The 21,033-nt window shown below is 43.4% G+C and overlaps 1 protein-coding gene across 1 annotated transcript; it reads left to right on the top strand.

Moving 5' to 3' along the window:
* Nucleotides 1-344: 344 nt before the first annotated feature.
* Nucleotides 345-20,424, top strand: LOC118786471 (protein only RNase P catalytic subunit). The gene is made up of 7 exons (XM_036541528.1): nucleotides 345-1,991; nucleotides 2,113-2,160; nucleotides 2,353-2,485; nucleotides 9,951-10,058; nucleotides 18,619-18,767; nucleotides 19,417-19,612; nucleotides 20,228-20,424. The coding sequence occupies exons 1-7, from the start codon at nucleotides 979-981 to the stop codon at nucleotides 20,357-20,359; spliced, it is 1,779 nt and encodes a 592-aa protein (XP_036397421.1). The 5' UTR covers nucleotides 345-978; the 3' UTR covers nucleotides 20,360-20,424.
* Nucleotides 20,425-21,033: the final 609 nt, after the last annotated feature.

Genomic DNA, 21,033 nt, shown 5'->3' with positions numbered 1-21,033 from the left:
CCCGCAGAACGCACTGTTGGTAATGGCAAGTTGGGGTGTTGCCTAGGTTCCAGCGCAGACTATGGATGGTTTATTTTAGATCACGCCTCTTCAACAATGAGCATAACGAGCAAATCAGAACACTTGTAGCTTTAATCCAATGACAGGATTTTCAATGTGGGTAGCGCAGAGCTGCTAATCTGGTTTGTATTTTAAAGATCTTTTGCGATACGGTCTCCGCATAAAGTATCGGTGGTATCTACCGTCACAATGACGTAACCACGTCAAAGGACGTTAGACGTTATGACCTTTTACCTTTTACGTCATCACGTGGTTGACAGTTGTGGTTTTGTGGAGGTCTTTCCGAAAGTATTAGCGGTTGTAGTAAAACATGGGATTCTGCATGGTAACTTTAAAAATAAAATCTTAACTACTGGAACCTATGAATCGGAGAGGTTCAAAGTAAACCAGAACTGGGTGTACTAAACAGAAATGTTCAGTTCGTAGTGTTTTAGTTATATCAAAGGGTCTCATTTTTGAGGGAACGTGTCTGTTTGATGTGACGAGATAGCATACTATCTAGTTATCTCGGACTTGATTTTTCGTTCTTGTACCCAACGACTGAGCAAGATATTTTCGTACTGTTGTACGTAAGTAGTTATTTGAGAATCTGTTCATTGGATGTATTTCCTGTTGTAACTGAGAATGAAGTAATCAACACGGCTAACCAGCTACCAGGTTCACTTGACTCAGTAGCTGACTAGGTCTGCTGTATAGCTAGATTGTATTGTTGTTGTTCGTTATGTGTAGTAGCTGCCATAGTTGGGTAGTCAATATCCTAACTGCAATACAGCAGTGTAGAACTATGCCATTCTTTGACGTGCCACGCAAATTACACATCTTAAGCTTTAATTGACGGTAAGTGAATGCTTCGAATTTGAGAAAGGTTGCAGCCTTACAGAACTTTTGTATGACCCTTGTAATACTTGTACTCTGCTGATGTTTTCAGTGCCTGGCTTAATGGGCGTAGGTGTGATGGGTTCCTTATTGTTCAAATATCCGAGCATTCACTTAAAATGCATCTGTCCTTTAATTACTTCAACGTCGCGTTTGTTTCCGATTCATAAATGCGAGTCATTCCTCTTCACACTTGCCAAACTGCCGAACGCATATTACTTACCAGCAAACGAAGGGAAGAGGTTTGTTGGTAGCTACAAGAAAGAAGGCAAACAGAAGTTCTTCTCTTACAAGGAAAGACAGGTCCATCCCACATCTGTATTTGCAGCAGGGACAGCTAAGAGAACAGCTGAGTTAATGAGAAGAAGGTCAGGGGAGGAGGAACAAGAGCAGCCGAAGCTTTCCAACAGAGCCTATGATAATGACCTCCCAGACCACCCACTCACCCCAACCCAGTGGAAGACTCTCAAAGAAAATGCTAAGAACCCTCATCGATTTGAGATTAGGATGATGGTGAGAATATTGTCTCAGGGGGCTGACATTAATGTGGCCAAGTCTCTTCTGACTTACGTCGCTCTAGAGGAAGGGACATTGTCCTATGAATTGATGCTGAGATACCTTACCCTGTGCGTCCATGGCAACCACCACTCGGAGGTGTTTGACGTTTATGACATCATGACGAGTCACTTCAAGACGCTGGACACTGGGGCGTACAGTCTTCTCATCAAGGGCTTCAGCAGGACTGAGCGCTGGAAAGAGACGCTACTACTCTTAAAAAAACTCAAGAAGCTCATCACTCCATCCCCGCAGAACTACGCCGATGCCATAGGTGGCGCCGTGCAGCATGGTGACAGTGCGACAGCGTGGGCATTGTACGACGAGCTTCTCGACAAGGGCGTGACCCCCAACCAGGAAAGCTGGCTGTCCTTATTTGAGAGCGGCCTTTCTGACCATGGCAATGATGAGAGGCTGGAGTCCATCCTGAACTACATGAGAGACAATCAGGTCTATCCACAGGAGTCGCTTGCCAAGAGCGTCAAAGCCTGGTTTGAGAGGTGAGCTGTAGTGCCGTGAATCGGAAAATGTCACACTTGTTATTGATACTGCCAGAGCATCTGCATCCAAAAAGTAAAGCCCTCAAAATTTTTTCTCTGTATAAAAATTCTTTCTCATCAGTCTTCCAGGTAACAAATGGAAAGGGAAGTGGTCTTCTGTTGAGCCAAGGTACAGCCTGCAAATGTTTTTTTTTTTTTTTTTGTCATTGTCTTCTCAGAGCTTTATGATTTAATGACGTGATGTTCCTTTGGTAAAAAGCTTTTTACAGAATTTGTTAGTGTAACGGTATATCAGCGAACAGAAGTGCTCAACTGAACGGATGTCTACATTCTCTGTCCTTTGGAATAATCCTATGTGTAGTGGTGTTTGCCGGAGCTGCCAGTCTAGACTGGAGTCCATCCAGCTCACTGAAGAGGAGTACGGCCAGCTGAAGGACATGGTGATGAAGGACGTCATCCAGGGCAAAGACGTTTTCAACAAGACTACCCCTGAGGTCTGAATCTCCCTCTCAGTCTACTAAGTAATTAGTCGCCATCATTGTCATTTGACGAAATTGTCCACTTACATACTATATATTACGTTACATGTATTTAGCAGACGCTCTTATTGAGAGCAACTTCCAGCACAATAGAACATAAGGGTAACCTTTCAAGTTAAATGAGCAAGTGTCAGGCCAGGCTAACAACGCTCACAGACCATTCAAGCCCTACCACAACTTGTGCAGTCTGACTAGGCAACAGAAGGCAAGTAAACTAGAACACAGAATCCAAAAGTACGTCACAATACTGCACGTAAAATAAACATCAGTCCTAGAGGTAGTGGGTATTAGGGGGCGGGGATTAGTGGTTTAGCTCACCACTGATTTCCAGGGAGTGGCGCGTTGAAGTTGCAGTTGTCAAATAACAGCACGGCTAGCCTGTAAAGCATCAGCAAAGGCTTTTTATTATGGATTTGCCAGCCACTGGTAAGACAAAACATAAACTGAAGACGCTTAGATTAAATGTTGCTCACAGATGTATGATATCCATCAAGAACAAGCTGTTGCTGATGGTTTGAAACACTTTATTCATGTTGTTTTAACTGATAGCATGACATCAGTGGAAACCTGTGTCTGTGTAGAGGAGACTTGCAGGCCAGTGTCCAGCTGAATCTTGGCTGACGCAATTCAGTTTAAGCACCTTGATCAAGGATGGAGCTCTACAGTCCAGGTAATGTCCAAGCCTTGTCATCACCCAACAGTGGCTGGGAGCCCACAGCTTCAGAACTAACAGGCTTCACCCCACCAGGGATATAGCTGTGGGTTTGTCTGCAGGCTTTCCTCATCCCTCCACTCTCTGGCGCTCTGCGACTCGTCAGTCGCCTTTGAGCCATTCGGATCCCGTAAGTGAGGCCACAGCTATTGTTCAGTGAATGCTTACTTTACTGTAAGTGCGCTGTGGGACTTGTAGTGTTAAAAATAACTGCTGGCTGCGTGGGAGTGCATGGGAGTATTTGATTCCGCCTGAGATGTGTGTGTCACGGTGAGGTAAGTCTAATCTACAGTTGCTGATTCCAAAATGATGGGAATTAATATACATACATATATATATATAGCATATATACATATACATATATATATATATATATATATATATATATATATATAGCAAGTGGTTCACAGTGAGCCAAGAGTTGCAGTAAAGATAATGTCCACTAGATGGTGTCAGTGTCCCATCAAATCTGCAATGAGGAACTTGCGAAGGGGAAATCCAGTTTCCACATTGTCAGGGTTCAGAGAGACTGTGTTATTGTAAAGTGTTTTTACCCTAATGGCTGGACTCCCAGAGTGCATATTTGAAATACTTTAGTTTTGGAGAACAATGTCTTACAGTAATGCTTATCCTAAAACTCAATTTTAATAGCTAGTTACCTGTTCGTGAGTCACGTATTAAACCGTTACCTTTATGTTTGATGAAACAAAATGTTGTTTAGCTTGTGCTTCTTACTTTAACAGTGGTTTTGCAGAATGCATCATTTCCACTGTAGATTTGGTTTGTGCATGTTAAAGGGGAGCCCTTTTAGCATTAGTCTCTTTATAATGGTGCATTTGAGTCAGTGCACATGTGCTGCATCTCAGCATGATTTGTGAATATTATGGCTGTTAGGTAATGTTTTGGAGTACTGGCTTTTCGGATGAAGCGCAGGTGCTGCTTGGAGCCGTGAGATAACCTGCACAACACTGCAAAGTAAGCGATCTGGGGCCGCTTTTACAAGGAAATGAAGACCTGCACAGAGGCCCAGACGGCGGATGAAAATAGCAGGCCTTCTTCCGCAGACTCAGGCACACTCCTGATTTAGACCAGTTGTAGGGGATTTCCAGCACATGTTCCAGCTTGTTTCTCTACTTCCTTAGCAGGTTTCTCACATACACCAGGCAGAAACAACGCCTGTGGGTTAGGACACACAGTGTTTGGCAGGTAAACAAAGAACCTCACTCCAGTGGTTCCACGTGCAGCTCAGTCTTTCATAGCTGGGCCCATTATGGCTCTCTGTGCTATTTGCACTGTGGCTTTTTACGTGTTTAGTGTCCTCAGATTTGAGGGATATGAGCGCCTGGTCAGGAACGAGAATTCTGGCGGACTAAGTGCAAGGCACTGGTAGAGCTGCGTTATCAAGCTGCTTCTGCAAATTTCAGAGCTTCTGCTCAAAAATCTCATTGTCTGAAACATACCAAGGCCCCAGAGCTGACTTATGGGACTGTCCAGTGTGAGATAATAAATAGCAATGGATTTAAACGTGTCCCACTTTGTGAAATAGAAAATATCTGCATAAGTCTGTTAACGAGGAAATGGCTTTTCGTTTTGCCTCCTGCTGGCAGACAGTTTGCTCAAGACATTGGTGCTGCAGATGCTGCCTATGATAGTGTGAACAGCTAAGAAGCACACCGTGTGAAATAATTTATTGAGCCAGAAGTATGAAGTGTGATTGTTTTATCAGTAGTTCATCTCTGCTTTTGTTTCAGACTCCCTACCTGCAAGTCTTTATCACGTCTAGAGATAAAAGTGCCTGCTTACTAAAGTTGATTTGCGTTTTCTTTGACGTAGTTAAGTGCTGCACCAAACCTTTTTTGTGTAACTTTTGAGACTGTTTGTCTGTTAGGAATCCATGGCTCAGACTTGTGTGTGCTTGCTGCAACATATAACCAGTGCTCAGTGGTTTCGAATTTCAGCACAAAAAAGGTCTTCACGCAAGTGACCTTGGAAAGTCCCTGGTTTGCGTAGTTTAACCCCTAATGCTGAGTGATCTTTAATGATGTGAAACGGTAAGGTCTGCAGTCAAGTTATTGCAGGCTGATGATTTTGCTTGGTCCCCTTTTTTTTTAGCATTCCTGTGTGTCTCAACAGGAATATATATAATATCATGCCTAAAGAGTTGAGTGCAAACATTTACAAATAACAGTTATTAGTATGGTCATTCTTTTAATACTTTTAAAATATTTGTAGTGGATTCCTCTCTGTTCATCTCTTTCAGATCATCCATGCTAGTCACAGGCATCCAGAAATGTGAATTTAATGTCTCCTGGCCACTATTATGAAACTCATATTTGCATATATTCATGCATAGATTAGCTATTGCTACAGCTGTATGGAAGACACATGAAACAACCTGAAATTAGGAATTTGGAGAATGCGCAGTATGTGCTTCTAAAAACAACCAGTACCTTGTTCAGCTTTAAGAGCTCTGTGTTTTGCTGTTGGCTTAAAGGGAGCCCCCTCCCCTTCAGGTTTTGCCAGAAGGAAAGATTAACCTGTTTTCCAGCATTCATAGACAACTGATTCACTGCAGGGAGAAGTGACTGAAAAATAATCAGGGGTTTTGTCTTCATCTGTACTAGTTCTAAGAGCTTTGCAGAAGCAGATCAGATTACTGTGAAAAGCAAGACGTACTCATGTGCTCCTGATCCCCAGAAGTTGTGTTTAAAAAGAAGTGAGGGTTTTTTCATAAGAAAATAAAATTCAGGGAAACTCTTTCCTTGGACATAGCAAGCATGGTTAAACCAGCCTGGTAAGGTCCATTGAATTGGTGTAGGCTTGATACATCCTTCTTCTTGCTGTACCTGGTGTCCATTTCAAGTGGGCTTTTCCAGGAAACCTAAAACTCAACATTGCATGTATACAGTTGTAAGCTGGTGTATTGGAATGGGAACTGCCTTTTTTTGTTTCAGCCTGAGGTGTGCTTTCAGTCTCCATACTTTTAAGCTGCCTGACCAGCTCGGTTCCTTCCAGAAAATCAGTCTGACGTTGTCATTAAATACACAAATGATTTCTCCCGGGGTCAGTTTCGGTCTGAATCCCCCTTCTATATAACAGCAGCAGCAGCAGCAGAGGCAGAGACTGGGCGAGGCCAGAGGACAAAGAGTACCAGGCCCCCGTGCGTAAATCCGCATGTTTTCAGATCCTATCTGTCCCTGGGTGCAGAGGCTTTGTCTGGGGACAGTAGGAACACAATGTTCCACCATGTCTGCCCCCACCCCCCAGGGAGGCATTGTGATGTGGTGATTAGTCAGGTGACCTCTTAGCCTGTCCTGGGAATCCCCAGCGTTCCCGTGCTCACCAGCGCTCACTTTTCCTCTGCCCCCTCCAGACCCCGCTTTCCGCACTGCTACCAGCTCCACACTGGAGCACCACCACCACATTACTCACAGGGCACATGGTGATGAAAACATGCACTGATGCACAGTGCACCAGAAAAAAAAAAATGGAGAGAGCTTTTACACAGAGAGCGAGAGACAATGCTTGGTGTCTTCGCGAGTTTTTAAGTCATAAAACATTTCTTTTTTTTGTGAACAATTGTTTATTGTATTTTAGAAAACTGAATGCTTATACAAAGGCAGGGAATAGCACTCATACATACAGAGTACATCACAAACGTAGCAGCAATTAAGGAATAAGAATGACAATACATAGTTGAGTATATGTAAAAAATAAATAAATAAATAAATAGATAGATATACATATGTGCATACACATACACATATATCTGTATATATGTATATACACCCACGCGCACACATATACCCTGGGTAAGTTACAACAAATGTCTTATAGCTTCTAAAAATTTGGTCCATTTCTTAATTCTAGTGGATTTAGCTCTGTTAACATTTCATTTTTTTCTTCTTTAAGTGTGACATGCTTTTCAAAAGAAGACAAGTCATGCAAAGCCCATTATTTTTGGAGGAATTTCCTCATATCTCATTAGCACGTCTGTTTAATCAAGGGCGGTTATGTGGTGATTTTCTAAATGCAGGAATGAAGCCCTTTGTTCCTTTGAGTGAGGTATAATTATTTTGTGTTGTGTGTCTGTATATTGTTTTGAGAAGCATGTCGTTTCCCCGTAGAGTCAAGTTATGACAACTTTTGTTGTGTTTGCTGAAAAACAGTTCCATAATTTCCTTTAGGAAATTCCTGCCTGAGTAATCGCATGTCTGTAATTGATCAAAATAAGAGGGCAGGAGGGCTCAATATCTGAAGAGTTCAGTGCCTTTATATCCCAGCTTCAGACTTGGAAAAGATCCTTAAAGTTCCTTTGTGGAGTTTAGCTGCATCAGACATCAGGGCGGGAAGTCTGGATGTTGGGGTGAGATGGGAAAGGCTGATGAAGGAATGTTCACAACTGCCCTTTTTTTTGCATTGTAAAACCCCTAATCAAACCCAGAGAGGAATTCCCCACATATTCATAGGGGCGCAGAAGTGCGCCTCCCAACCACCCTCGCCTCCGAATCCACAGCCCCCTCTCTGGTCAAACTGTGAGCTTTTTAGCTGAATAGGTTATAACACTTCCAACAAGCTAGGGCTGCAAGTTTACTGACAGCCTGGTCTTTTTTTTTCAGCTTTTTATTTATTCGTTTGTTCATTTATCCTTTATTTTAGCAGGAAAAGTCCCACTGACGTGCAAAATCTCTTTTGCGAGAGAGTCCTGGCCAATAGTCAGCATCAAACAATTGCAATACAGTTAAGGTTCAAACAGTAAACACATTAAGATATCTATTGTGTATTGTTACAGTATATCATATGTAGCGAGCAGGATGCAGACATTTAAAAACAAGAATGTTCCTTAGTTACAATATTGTGGATCATGCTTTTTGAATTCAGTAAGTGAATTCGTATCAATACAGTCGTATTCATTTTCAGCTGTTCTTGCACAATGTTCCATGTTCAGAGGTGCATAGCAGTAAGTCAAGTACGTCATTAAAGCCATCTTTTCCTGTTCTGTGCATGGATGACGTACTTATTACACAATTAAAGTGGAGCACAGGTCTGTTACTTACTGTCCCAAGATAGGTGACTGCAGAGGTAACGTGGAAGTTTACCTAGAACAGCCTTCTAAATGAAAATGTACCAGTGAATCAATCTATGTCTCTTTAAAGAGATTAATCCCAAACCCACCCCGTGATGCAGGAGGCAGCAGCTGTGGTACGTCCTATTTCTGGGTAAGTTACCCACATTGACGGCTTTAGATGAAGCTCGGAGTATTGTGCTGGGGGTTAGGGCAGAAGCATGCGTTTCCCCTCAGAGCAGTGTTTTTGAGCAGCTGAAGCTGTTGCTGGGCGAGGGGAGGGGAGGGGAGGGGAGGGGAGGGGGGTGCTGTGGGGGGGGTCGGGGAATTTCAGAACAGGGATCTGCCGCCTCTGCGTTTTGGGGAAGAAGAAGTAAAAGTGCTGTCCAGGGTCAGTGAGCTGAGAAAGCAGAAAGGTGTTTTTCACAAAGCACACAATGCACAAAAACAGTGCCTGTGTGGGATTTCAGCAAGTAATCTCAGCTGCACTAAATCCTCGTGCAGTACTGTGCTCTGATGGCCGCGGTGCAATAGATGCTGATACAGAAACATCTTTTTGCTTGGCTTTGATTTTTCTGTTTCTTTCACATGTAGTATTGCGATGTATTTTGGATTATGTGTTCTAGTATTGTAGTATACTTGGCTTCCATTGCCTCATCAGTTTGCACAAGTTGACTTGTAGGGCCTGAATGGTGTTATGGTCACACTCCCTGGTCTGGGAGTGTTGTTAGCCTGGTCTGACACTGTTGCTCATTCAACTTGAATGGATACAATTCTGTTCTTTTGTGCTGCAAGTCGCTCTGGATAAGAGCGTCTGCGAAACGCATGTCGTGTCACGTAATGTAATGTTGTTAGCAGTAAGAGTGAGCTTGACGTTATATTAAGAGCGAGACACCCAGCCGCAGTCTGGAGACACGGGCACGGCGGTGTTGTGAGTTCCTGGGCCCGTGCCTGCGCCTCAGTTCCGCCGCTGTGCGATGCGTTCCCTCCAGATGCTATTCTTCTCACATCCCGTGCGATGCGCCGACCGAGGCCTGTGCGCAGGATGAAAGATGACGAGGCTGGCGGGAGTACAACAGGAAATTCCCCCACAAGTCAGCGCAGTCCCACCTCTCTGCAGGCCACGCACCTTTCTGGAAGTCCTCCCAGCAGCCAATTCAAAAAACTACAAGAACATGTCACGGCTAGTTTATAAATATTTACAGAACCCTGCCTGAACCCCATTTGGCTTTCAGTGGCTCCTTAGCTGACATTTTTATTCCCCTTAGGTCATGAACTTAGGGTGTTTACCAGTTCAAATAACAAATAGTTTTCTCTGAGCAGGGGTAACTTAACGCATTCGGTTAGTAAATCTCCAGAATGTGCTGCCCCTTGGAAGAAAATGGGCAGTGCTGACAGCTTAAAAAGCTTTTTGCTCTTATTAGCGTCTCCTGCAACGTACTGTTCGCAGTGCCACCAGTCAGCGTAACCTTTGCATGATCTGTAGCAGTGCAGTGACTGCCAGAACTTTGCTCCACTGCCTCTCTCTCAGTCAGACCCACACGTTTTGTTGATCGTCTGTCATGCGGCTACCTCTCAGTGCACAGCGGAGCCAACGATGCGCACAAAAGCCTCACAGGTTCCCCTCTCCTCCTCCCCTTTAGGAGCTGGAGAGATTCAAGACCTTTGTGAAGCGCAGGCCCCCCTTTGATGTGGTCATCGATGGCCTCAACGTCGCCAACACCACCGCCAAAGGGAACCAGTCCGAGACGGTGAGTGCTCCGCTTTCCCGTTTTGCCCTAAGATCTCCTTCTTTTAGCGATTACCAAAACACGGGGGACTCAAAGAATTACAGTGCTCCAACAAAATGTAGTACAAGAAACTCACAGAACCCCGAATAAACTGGGTTTGTGTAACTGTGCATATTTTTTTAGCATGGAAACTGAGGCCAGCATGACCATGAATAAACTGTTAAAAAGGCATAGTATGGACTCAGAACGACCTGAAAGGTAGTCGTGTGGTAACCAGTATGTGTGTCATGGATACAACTCCGGAGTCCGAAGAGAGGAGAAACTGTATCTGTAGCACAGGAAGCTGGAGGAGGCTGCACAACATGTCTTATGTCTGAGTGTGTCTTAATGAAGAAACTGTTCCTCTCGTAGGTAGATAAGCCTTTTGGGAAGTCAACTCATAGCCCCCTACTCATGACTTGTGGTTGCTCTATGTAAACATTTATCAAGGGGTCTCTGCACCACCATTAGGGGGCTAAACTGCAACTACCTTTGTTTACAGTGTGCCACAGGTTAATTAAGATTTCCCATCACAGTGCTTTTATATGGAGGTAAAAATGCTTTTATTGCACAAGTGAGGGTGAAGGGTATTGGAAGACACGGACTTGTGAAATGGGAGGAATTCTCTAGTCATGCCTGTGCCTGTGTATATGAAAGCTGCCCAACTTGCTCAGAGCGGGTGTTTAATGTCACTGGCAACAGAAACGGGAGGCAAGTTACAAGATGTCTCTCACTGAAAAATGCAAAGTGCCTGACGTGTGCTCCAGGGTAATCATTCCAAGGGTGTGTTTCTGCTCTTGCCCTGGTCGTAACCTGCCGCACGGTTGCTATGTTCGCCTGTTTTGACCGTTATGTAATCTCCCGACCCATCCCTGGGAGTCGCCATGTTTGACCCAGCCGTTTCTGCCCATTTTGAAACAGTGCCGGGTGGAGCCGACGTTGAAGCACACCGTCACCGTGGCAACGTACTTGCTCTTCCAAGTGCGTACGGATGATTGGTGAGAGAGAGAGTCAATGGGAGTGACTCATCATCCCTTCCCAGGTTTATGGCACATTTATGTATGTTCAGTGACCACAGTTTCCTACATTGACGAAGCCGCTCGCAGAGTTGCATAAACCCCCGTCGGGTCTGAGAGGGTAGTTTCCCGCTCCTGCAGGCCACCGGCATAGAGTTGTTTAACAGCTGCCGTCCTCGTTGTAAACCTTGCTTAAACCGCATGGAATTTTGTCCCATCAGAGATAAGGTCACGGGCAACATTGTGGTATTCCCAAATCAGCCCTTTTTTTAACCGTGGGAGGACATGGAAGGTCCAATATGGCTGATATGATTTAAATGTGGGACTCTGCTTGGACCGCATCACCTTGTTTAGACAGTATGGCTTGAGTGGGGGCAGGGAAAACCCCGTCGTGTGGGAGTAAAATTCCTCCTGTTTCCATTTTAGGCCCACCACCGCATTTCTTCTCGCGAAACAATAGGAAAGACTCTGCCAGCAGATTGTTGAATCCTGTAGTGCTTGTACAGTATTGTAGTACAGTATAAAAACAACTCGTGCTGTTTGTTTCAACCGTATAGTTAGCACCTGTGGGTGAGACAGAGCACAACATCATCTGCTACAGACACAAACTTCGCCCCCTCAAACCGTACACATTGTCTCATTTTTTCCACTCCCCAGCGGTAAAGACCCCTCAAAGGTCTCAAAGCTTCACAGACCCCCAAAGGGGAACACCGTATTCAAATAAGTTACTATATCTCCACACATATGCATACTTTACCCCCACCCCACGGACAGCAGAAACAATAATAACAGAACCCATCTGCAAGCTGACTTACTGCATCAGAAACTTTGACTTGATATCTCTTGGTTATATCGTCATAAATACAGTTTTTGTTAGGGTGGAAGCAATGATTTTTTTTTATTCTTAAGAGTAGAGGCATCTGATTTGGCCCTTGTGGTCTGGGTCCTAGAAAGAACACTTTGGGCATTTACATATTTCATTAAGGACTGGAAATCATAAACATAGATGGGTCTCTTTATTTTAAACCACAACAATGGTGTTTATTATGTTCTCATTTCCCGTAGATATAAGACAATGATGCAGAGCTTGTCCTAGTTTATAAGTATGACCTAACTAGAGGGAGTTGTCTTTGACCCACTGTTATCTGCACTGAGCTGACCTCTAGCTCACAGATCTGAGTTGAAACTCATTCTGAGTTACGTATGAAAAAATGTTTTGTCACAAAGCAATACAAAAACAGACAGGATCAAGACGCATATTAATGTTTTCCACATGCAGTTAATATACAAAGCGGTCAAGGCTCATCTTTCAGTGTATCCTACAAAGCCTACCACATGACAAAATGTCAAAGATAATCATAATAGTGTACAGATGGTACATAGTCATCGGTTAAACAGAGTCATGCCATCTATGAGATGGCTTAGCCCATCGGGTTGGTCTTGGCTTCTGTGTTTAGTCAGCTGGGTTAAGATCTGTCTCTTGGCATGGCGCTGGTTTCCCCCTCTTACATAAAGCATGTCATGGCATCTTGTCTTCTCTGCTCATGACTGAGCCCAGTGTGGTTGGAAAAGGGCATCTCAATTCAGTCAAGGAATTTTTGATGCAAGAAGTGTGTTTTCCATTTGGCCCCTGTCCTGTGACTCTTTGTGGTTAGGGCTGTGCTCTCTGGGCCCTGTGGTAGCAGCCTGCTCGAGGAGCTGATAATTGAGTGCGCTCCCCACACCGACTTCCTGTGGGGGAAGTTTTTGAGTATTTTTAGAATTTTCTACAGAAGCGTTTAAAGTCTACCTCCACCAGAGGCTTTAGCTTGGCGCAGCACCGGTGGTTTCTCTGTTTTAAGAATGCAGTGAACCTTGCAGTGCATAGAAACACCAGAACAGACAGGTTCTGGAATGGAAAGACTTATTTTGAGCTCCTTCCTCCCCTGTTGGTGCAGTATTTAGTATCCGCTGGTTTTATTTAAAGCTCAGCATGATGGTGATAGTAGGGCTCTGGTATATTTAGCCAAGGGTATTCCTCCCTCTTTTTTTCTCATCTAACTCGCAGGTGACAGCTAAGTTCTGCAAGTGGCTTGCTGTATTATCTATCATCAGGAAGTCACAGGAACTGTGTAGTCTATGAATATCACGTATGGTCATCTAGATCTTTTTAGTTTCGTGTGGAAATAACCAGCATGTGATCAAGGGTACAGGATATGGTACCACTCAGAATGACATAGCTCATTCTCAGAGATAAGCCCCTGGCCTGCTGGTTTGACACACATGCTGTCGTCCTACTATTCTGATGGTCTTAGTTGCCCTGCACCAGAGGGGCCACTGTGTCACGTCTGTTGTACATTACCATTTTAGTGGGGAAAACAGGTTATATTTTGGTGTGTTTGAATCTGATACAGACTGAGGCGTTCCTTTTCAAAGGAAACGTGATCCATGTACTGGAACAGTGTTGTGATTGTGGGTGTGGCGGTGCAGGTGAAAGAAGGTTTCATTTACATTTACATGGTTATATAGTTGTGTAGTTACACAGATCATTTCAGTCTAACAGGATTTACCCAGGTAAACTGTTCACTCATGGTGAGGCTTCATTCATGAAGTTTACATTCAGCCCTTCAGTACTTCTCTGAATCTCCTAACTCTGCATTTCCTAAAAACCCGTACTGATCAGCAGACACTTTGGTGCAGATTCCGCTTGACTTTATACTAATGTCTACCAGTTCGCTTCACATCAGAAACTAATGAAAAAAGCAGAATGGATTGCTGTAACTACTCAGTGTGGTATGGACAGTGTCCATTCAGTCAGGCAGAGGGATGTGCTTTGCACCTTTGATGTCTCTCATTCACCTTTATAATGTAGGAAGTATGACCCAAACAGATCTGTTGTCACACACTGACTGATAGCTCAAAGCCTGCTTAAATCTGTGGCCTAGTCACCGCACTGAAACCAAGCCATAGAGGTGAAAGCTGAATCTCAGTGCTGTGTAAAATGTGACAGGACTGCCTGTACCGTCAGGCCTCACTCCATCGTGAAATGCAGAGCACATGTCTATCCTGTTATCAGTCCCTGCACGTCTGGGAACAATGGCTCAAAGAATGACTATGTTAGGGCAGTTTTTCATACAGGCCTGTCAGCTCTTGTGTCATAAGCAAAATTAAAGCCATAATTCATGCTGACTTCTACTTAAACACTGCACAGTCAGAGGGAGATATGTCAAGCTGTTTTGCTGCTTTATATTTGGATGTCTTTAGTACCCCACATTAACACTGGCATCCCACCACATTTAGGAAGTGACTTTAGCAGGGTTGTTTTCAGACAGTAGACAGCAAGACCCACTCTATTTAGTGCCCTGGTGGATGTTACCATTTAAGGGGCTGTGAAAATGACAGACATGAAGCTGATCTCTATCTGCAGACAGTGGTTTGAATACAGGGCAGATGCTGGACGCCCACAGACCCCCTTTCAGAAGCATGGCAAGACAGACAGGGGATTTCTGTCATATTGTGAGATGACTAACATGAGAAGCCGCACAGAGAATTCAAGTTTGCTCTTTTGATGTATACTTCCTGCCTGATTTTTGTGTTTGGTTGTGACTTTTGTCCCATTTGTAGCTGGTCTTTAAAAGTCGTCCGGCTGCAGACACAAAAACTTCATACAATGCCTGCTAGTTGTGTTGGTAGAGGCATTTTAACGACATTGCATTGCGACAGCAGTTTACACGCATCCGAAGGCCAAGTGCTTTCAGGACTTTGCAGCCCATGAGGCCTTCTGCAGAATGAGACTCAGTGCACTTATATGAGATTATAAGTCCTTTTAGTGTAAACATGTTCTGAGAAAGAGCTTTCTTGTGTACAATGCAGACATCTAGATGCGATTACAGCGCAGGAAGTTGAACAGGAAACACAAACCTGTTGTTATCCCAGAATGCCTCTTCACTATCTTCGTTATTAGCGGTAGTCTAGAGCTTAGTTAACACTTATGCAGAGGAATGTCGTATAAAAGTGAAAAAGCTGAATCGTACATTGCTGGCCCACACCAGTCATTATCACCACCTTGAAGCTGGTCACACTGAGAGTTAGGGCTGAAGAAAGTGTGTGTGTGCCCTTGTGGTGTCCTGTGTGTGTCCTTGAGGGGGTGTGTGTTGGCCAAGCGCCCCTCGTGGTATCTCAGACAGAAAAGATTCCCTGTGTCGGCGGAGGATCTTTTCACAGAGCTGTGGTACATCCCCGCCTCGCCCGGGGGAACTTTCTCTCTGCAGGGCTGAGGAGTGACAGAGCGATGCAGAGGAGAGAGAACAAAAGTGAGAAAGAGAGGGAGGAAGCAAAAGAGAGATACCTGTCGACCGTGGGATGGCTGGGACATAACCGTCTCTTTCATTTTTAAAAAAACCACAGTGGAAGAGCTGGTGCTTTTCATCTGATTGAACCATCTGCGAAAGGCTGCGTTTTCTTCAGGGCTTTAATGGCTGACTTGTGTATTTAGGACTGTGTATGTGATGATCAAAATAATTCAGGTGCTGTCTACATATATGATAGCGGGGGTTACATTTATTATCAAGTAAAGGGCCTTTGGCCTCTCAAAAGTGTGCTTTTACTCTGAAATTTTGAAGTCAACATTGACAGATGTATCCCAGAAGGGAGGCAGCCACGTCCCTACGTATGGAGAAACTGACAGTCAATGCTGCAGATGTTTGCACCTGCTAGTAATTCAGTGGGGTTTGCTGTGCGTCCCATTGACAGACTGTGGTGCCAGCCCCAAACTGATATCGTCACCTTCTGCATTGTGCATGCTTTGCCCCCACTGTAACACAACATGGCTGAACCTGGCTTATGTGGTATGATAAAAACCATCTCATCTCCAGAATGACAATGAGGAAACGGTGCAAACAATGGTTGTCAACGTGTCTGCATTTCATTCATACCATTGGGGTTTTCCTTTCGTCCTTTAGCAGGAAGTGGGAGGAGAATAAACAATGCACCGTGTCTGTGTGAAGAAGCAGAAGAATCCCATATCCCACTGTATGTGCCAGTCTGTGAGTCACCCCCATAGGAGTTTCTTACGATGAGGGCCACCCCTCTTTGGATGTTTGTGCACTCCCACAGCCACCAGATGGCAGGAGAGAGGTGGGGGGTTTTTGGCTGGGGGAGTTTGCACACAGGAGAGAAGGCAGGGCTGATAGCAGAGGAACTGTGCTGGACTGGTGGTGAATAGCACCCGGAGGTGGAGAGAGCTAAGTGGTTAAACAGGACACAGCAGCGCTCGGTGCTTTCCAGGGTAAAAATCACACCTTTTGAACACTGGCCAATACTTCCTTAACATGAATCAGCATAAAGCAGAAAACAGGACATGGGTTCCTCAATCTAGTGACGTGAGTTCATTTGTACTGCAGCCTTTGTTACAGTGCACTCACATGATGTACCACCCGTACAACACAAAGCAGGTCTGAGGACCTCCTGAGCAAGAGCAAGGAGAAGAACAATCCCAATTTCCCCATGCTTTCATAACTTATAAACAATGTTTTATAATATTTTTATTTGTCCAGAAATCTCTGTCTCTCTTTCTCTCCCTCCCCCCACAAGTGATCATCGGCCAAGAACGGAAATCAGGAAATATGTGTGACACATGATGTATTCAGGGACTTCTAATTATTTACCAGAAACATATACAGGGTGTCACTGTTTAGGGTCACCAAAGTTCAGGTTTTCTTACTACTCTTTTTACAATCCAGTCCATGTGAAGTCTTCAAGATGACCCAGTAAACGCCAGTGGTTAAATAACCTTTTTATCAGAAAAGTGACAAGCGAGAAGATCTTGTGGAATCTCACAGTCAACAAGTGTGTCACTTGACTCAAACGGAATGAGTCAATTCTGCTAAATGATCAAAAGTAGGGCACTCCAGCTTACATTTCATTTGAATATTATCATTCTATGAACAATGGTAATACTACAGCCACAAAAATGGTGAATTCAATTCTGTTTTGGAAAAACTAAAAAAAAAATATGTCATTACCCTCTTACATGGAAACTGGTTCTAAATTTATCTGTATCTATAACTAAGCTGAAGCTAAAGCAGGGAACAAAAAATGTTTATAAGGTCATTCATAGAATGGAATTGGAAGGGCCAACTTCCACCCGCAAAGAAGCATTTCCTATATTACCTTTCTGTCTGCCCTTGTTGGGTCAAAGATAGGAGAGCCTTATATCGTACTTCCTGTGCAACAGGAAACCCCCCCCCCCCCCCATGGTCTCTGAGAGAATGAGTAGGTGGCACAAGAAAGGATGCCAAAAAATAGGTCAGACAAATGCAGACTAAATAATTCCCCCCAGCAGATGCGTCAATTGTCTCACAGCAGTTTAACCAAGGGGAATTTCTCAATTAGGAGGAGTGCGAGTAAAAGGTTGCGCATCAAAGACAGACAGCTCACTGGATTCACGCGCTGGATTTTTTTTTTCATTCACAAAAACGAATGGCAAAATGGCAGTGGAATTGTTCAAGAATGGCAATTGCAACCATAAGGTGGGAGGTTCAGAATCTTGGTAAGACACTACTGTTGTGTCATACAGTAAGACACTTAACCCAGATCACTGCGCCTGAGATGTATGTTTAGACAGCATGTAAAATGTAACCTATGTACAGTAAGTCATGCTGGGTAAGGTGTCTGCCAAGCAAATGAATTATTCTAAGTAGTAAAACTCTGCTAGACTGTAAAGCCACAGTGAAGCATGATCTAAATATGCTGAATATGTTTTTTCTCCTTTATACAACACTTTGGAATCTCCAGTTGTACACTAGGTTCATCTCACTCTTGACAAAACCTGTTCAGCTCACTCATAAAAAAACCTGGCAGATGACAAGACCAGTAGGGCTCAGCCAGCACTCAAGACGAGTGCTGTACTGTCTGAGACACTCAGGAGCCTCCACATAATTGATTTTTATCAACATAGTGATAGTACTGTGTCCTGATAGTACTGTGTCCTCAAACAGACCTTGCTCTCAGCTGAGAACTGTCTCATTGTGGAACTGTACACACCCTGTCCCCGTACTATCGCTATACTTGCTGTATGCACTTTTGTAAGTCGCTTTCGATAAAAGCGTCTGCTAAATAAATAAATGTAAATGTAAACATGATCACAGGTCTCTGGGTGTGCCTCATTGATAGTGATGATCTCTGTTTCCAACACAGCACACGCCCTTCCTTTACTGTGCATGAATTAACCAAATAAACCAGATTGTGGTATGCATTACAAAGAATTGCATTACATTACATGCATTTAGGAGACGCTCGTATCCAGACTGACCTCCGGGACAATATACGAGTGTCATGGGTATACAGGTCATGGGAAAGAGCATTCATTTTCATTTGTGCTTTCTGTGGCATCTGTCCGAGCAGTGTGAATAAAAAGAATGGTTGACTTTCATTAAGCTGTGCTTTCATAAGCGTTGTCACAGTCATGTTTTGAAGACCACAGCACTCCAGGCTGGTTTCAGATGGGGACTAATATGGACTAAGGCTGACTGTGTGTACCCTTGCAGCTGCTGGCAGTGGTGTCGGAGCTGGAGCAGCAGGGCCTGAGGATGCTCGTTCTGGGACGGCAACACATGCTGCGTCCCTCTCGCAGCTGGGACAGGCGTCACATGAACCTTCTGCAGCAGAAGGCAGACTGTTTCTTCACTGAGAACATGTGAGCCCCCCCACACCTCCTGTCACCCCTTTGTTTGTAAACATTTTAACTTGATGTTTTATGACACCTGATTATTTTCATGACTATATACACGTACACAACTGACTGAATTTTTAACCATGCCTAAAATTCAACCCTCAAGCTGATTACAGAAGCCATCTACACAGTGTGAGCTTTTTCATTGAAGGGGGAAACTAATCCCTATAAAAAAACTCTGCTTGATGAAGATCAGGTTCTAGGCTTAAAGGTTCAGAATGGTCAATGTGGCACATAAGTATTTAATATGTGGCCAGCAGCATAGCATAGTGTTAAGGAGCAGGGCTCATAACTGAAAGACTGCTGGTGTATCCTTGTGCAAGGTACTTATTATTACCATAGGTACCCATTATTGCCTCATTAAATATCCAGCTGTATAAATGTTTTACATGTAAAAACTGTAGCCTTTGTAAGTCGCTCTGGATAAGAGCATCTGCTACATGATAACAATGTAATGTATATGTAGTGATATAAAGTTAAGGGTGCTCCTTAGGTTCTCATAAATGTTCTCCTTTAATACATATGATGTTGTACAGTGTAAAACCTCAGCAATGCTTCATCTGATATGGCAGATGCTGGCACATGAATGCTCTGCTTTGTTTGATTTGGGCAGATCTGAGGATGACCCCTTCCTCCTCTACGCTACCCTACATTCGGGCAACCACTGCAACTTCGTCAGCCGGGACCTGATGCGGGACCACAAGGCCTGCCTCCCCGATAGTGCCACCAGACGCCTCTTCTTCAAGTGGCAGCGAGGGCACCAGCTTGTACTTAATAATTTCACCCCAGGCAGGAAGGTTCGCTTCGAGGTGAGAGAACCAGTGCAAGGTGGGAAGGTGGATTTAATTAAAACACTTAAAAGCCGGTCATGACAGTTTTGTGGATTGCAGTACATTCATTGCTAAAACTGAATAAAACAAAGAGATCAAAGAGATGAGGTTTGTGAATAAATAAATAAAAGTCAAAAATTCAAGCATCAAAAATATTTTAACGTCCTTCATTTTATTGGCTATGGTTCTATTAGAATTTCCCGAGTCAGCTCTCAAAAGTGATGTGAAATAAACAAGCTCATGGAAACGTGTGAAGCTCAACTTCCTAAATTCTACTTGCTGATAGAAGTTACAATTTCTTCTTACACAGTTACTGTAATGGAAACAGTCAACTATTATCAGTCAACAATTACAAAGACACACTCTTATCAAAACAGCGATTCATCTCTAAATGACTACAGATAAAATGTCACTGTTCCATTCTTAATCTGTAATTCAAAGACATTCACCAGAAAGTCACCAGTGCCTCAATATATTGACATACAGGTATCATGGTATTATGATATTATGCATGTAGACTTTCATATTTTTAAATATCCTTTGAATACAGTGTCTGTATTTTCAGGAATAACTTACTCTTTTTTCACTCCTCAGAGAATTCAGCATTACGATACCATTGTACAGACAAATAAAACGTCCTGGCACATTCCCTATGATGAGGATGGGGGAGACCGATGCTCTTATGAAGTCCCCCAGAAATGGCTTTGTCTCACCACGATGGAGTGAATGGGGGGAGTCTGACAGTCATATCAATAAAGGTGTCTGTTGATTGCTGATAGTTTTTGAATGGATGCAGAAAAAATAAAAGTATGGATTTAACAAAATGCATTCCCTGTGTGTATCACAATATGTAATATGTGATTGTAATATAAACCTGTTTTTAGTTACTCACTTCTGTAAATACATCCAAACACATATAGAAGGAGTCTGTGTCTAATACAAACCCTGTGGTTTCACAGGATTTACAATTCAGTGTTTGAGAACTGGAAATGAGTATGGCATCAATCTATGATATTGAAATTAAATGCATGAATAAATAGTGCATTACTAAACAAGAAAAGATTTCACTTTCACTGATTATCATCGGTTCTAGATTAAATCACACATGTTGCTTTTGAAATAACCGAGAATGATGTAAATGGAGATTATACTTAGAATGAGTAGTACAGTTAGTTTCACAACGAGTAACTTTTAGGCATGCAAGCTAACACAGCCAATGCAAGTAAATAAGGGACTAGTAAATGTATAGTGTGTATACACAATTAGTAAAAGTAATTTACATAATATATATATATATGTGTGTACGTTATGGACAATCTACACTAAAAAGCGCCGTGTCCCAACTCCTCCTCTTTCCCTGTCATTCTTTCAATAATCATGGGTAGCTATATACTGCTTCC

Source organism: Megalops cyprinoides, chromosome 12 (genome assembly GCF_013368585.1).
Source record: "Megalops cyprinoides isolate fMegCyp1 chromosome 12, fMegCyp1.pri, whole genome shotgun sequence".
Classification (NCBI taxonomy): domain Eukaryota; kingdom Metazoa; phylum Chordata; class Actinopteri; order Elopiformes; family Megalopidae; genus Megalops; species Megalops cyprinoides.
The sequence above is the reverse complement of the archived record's forward strand: the minus strand, read 5'-3'. Positions and strand labels throughout refer to the sequence as shown.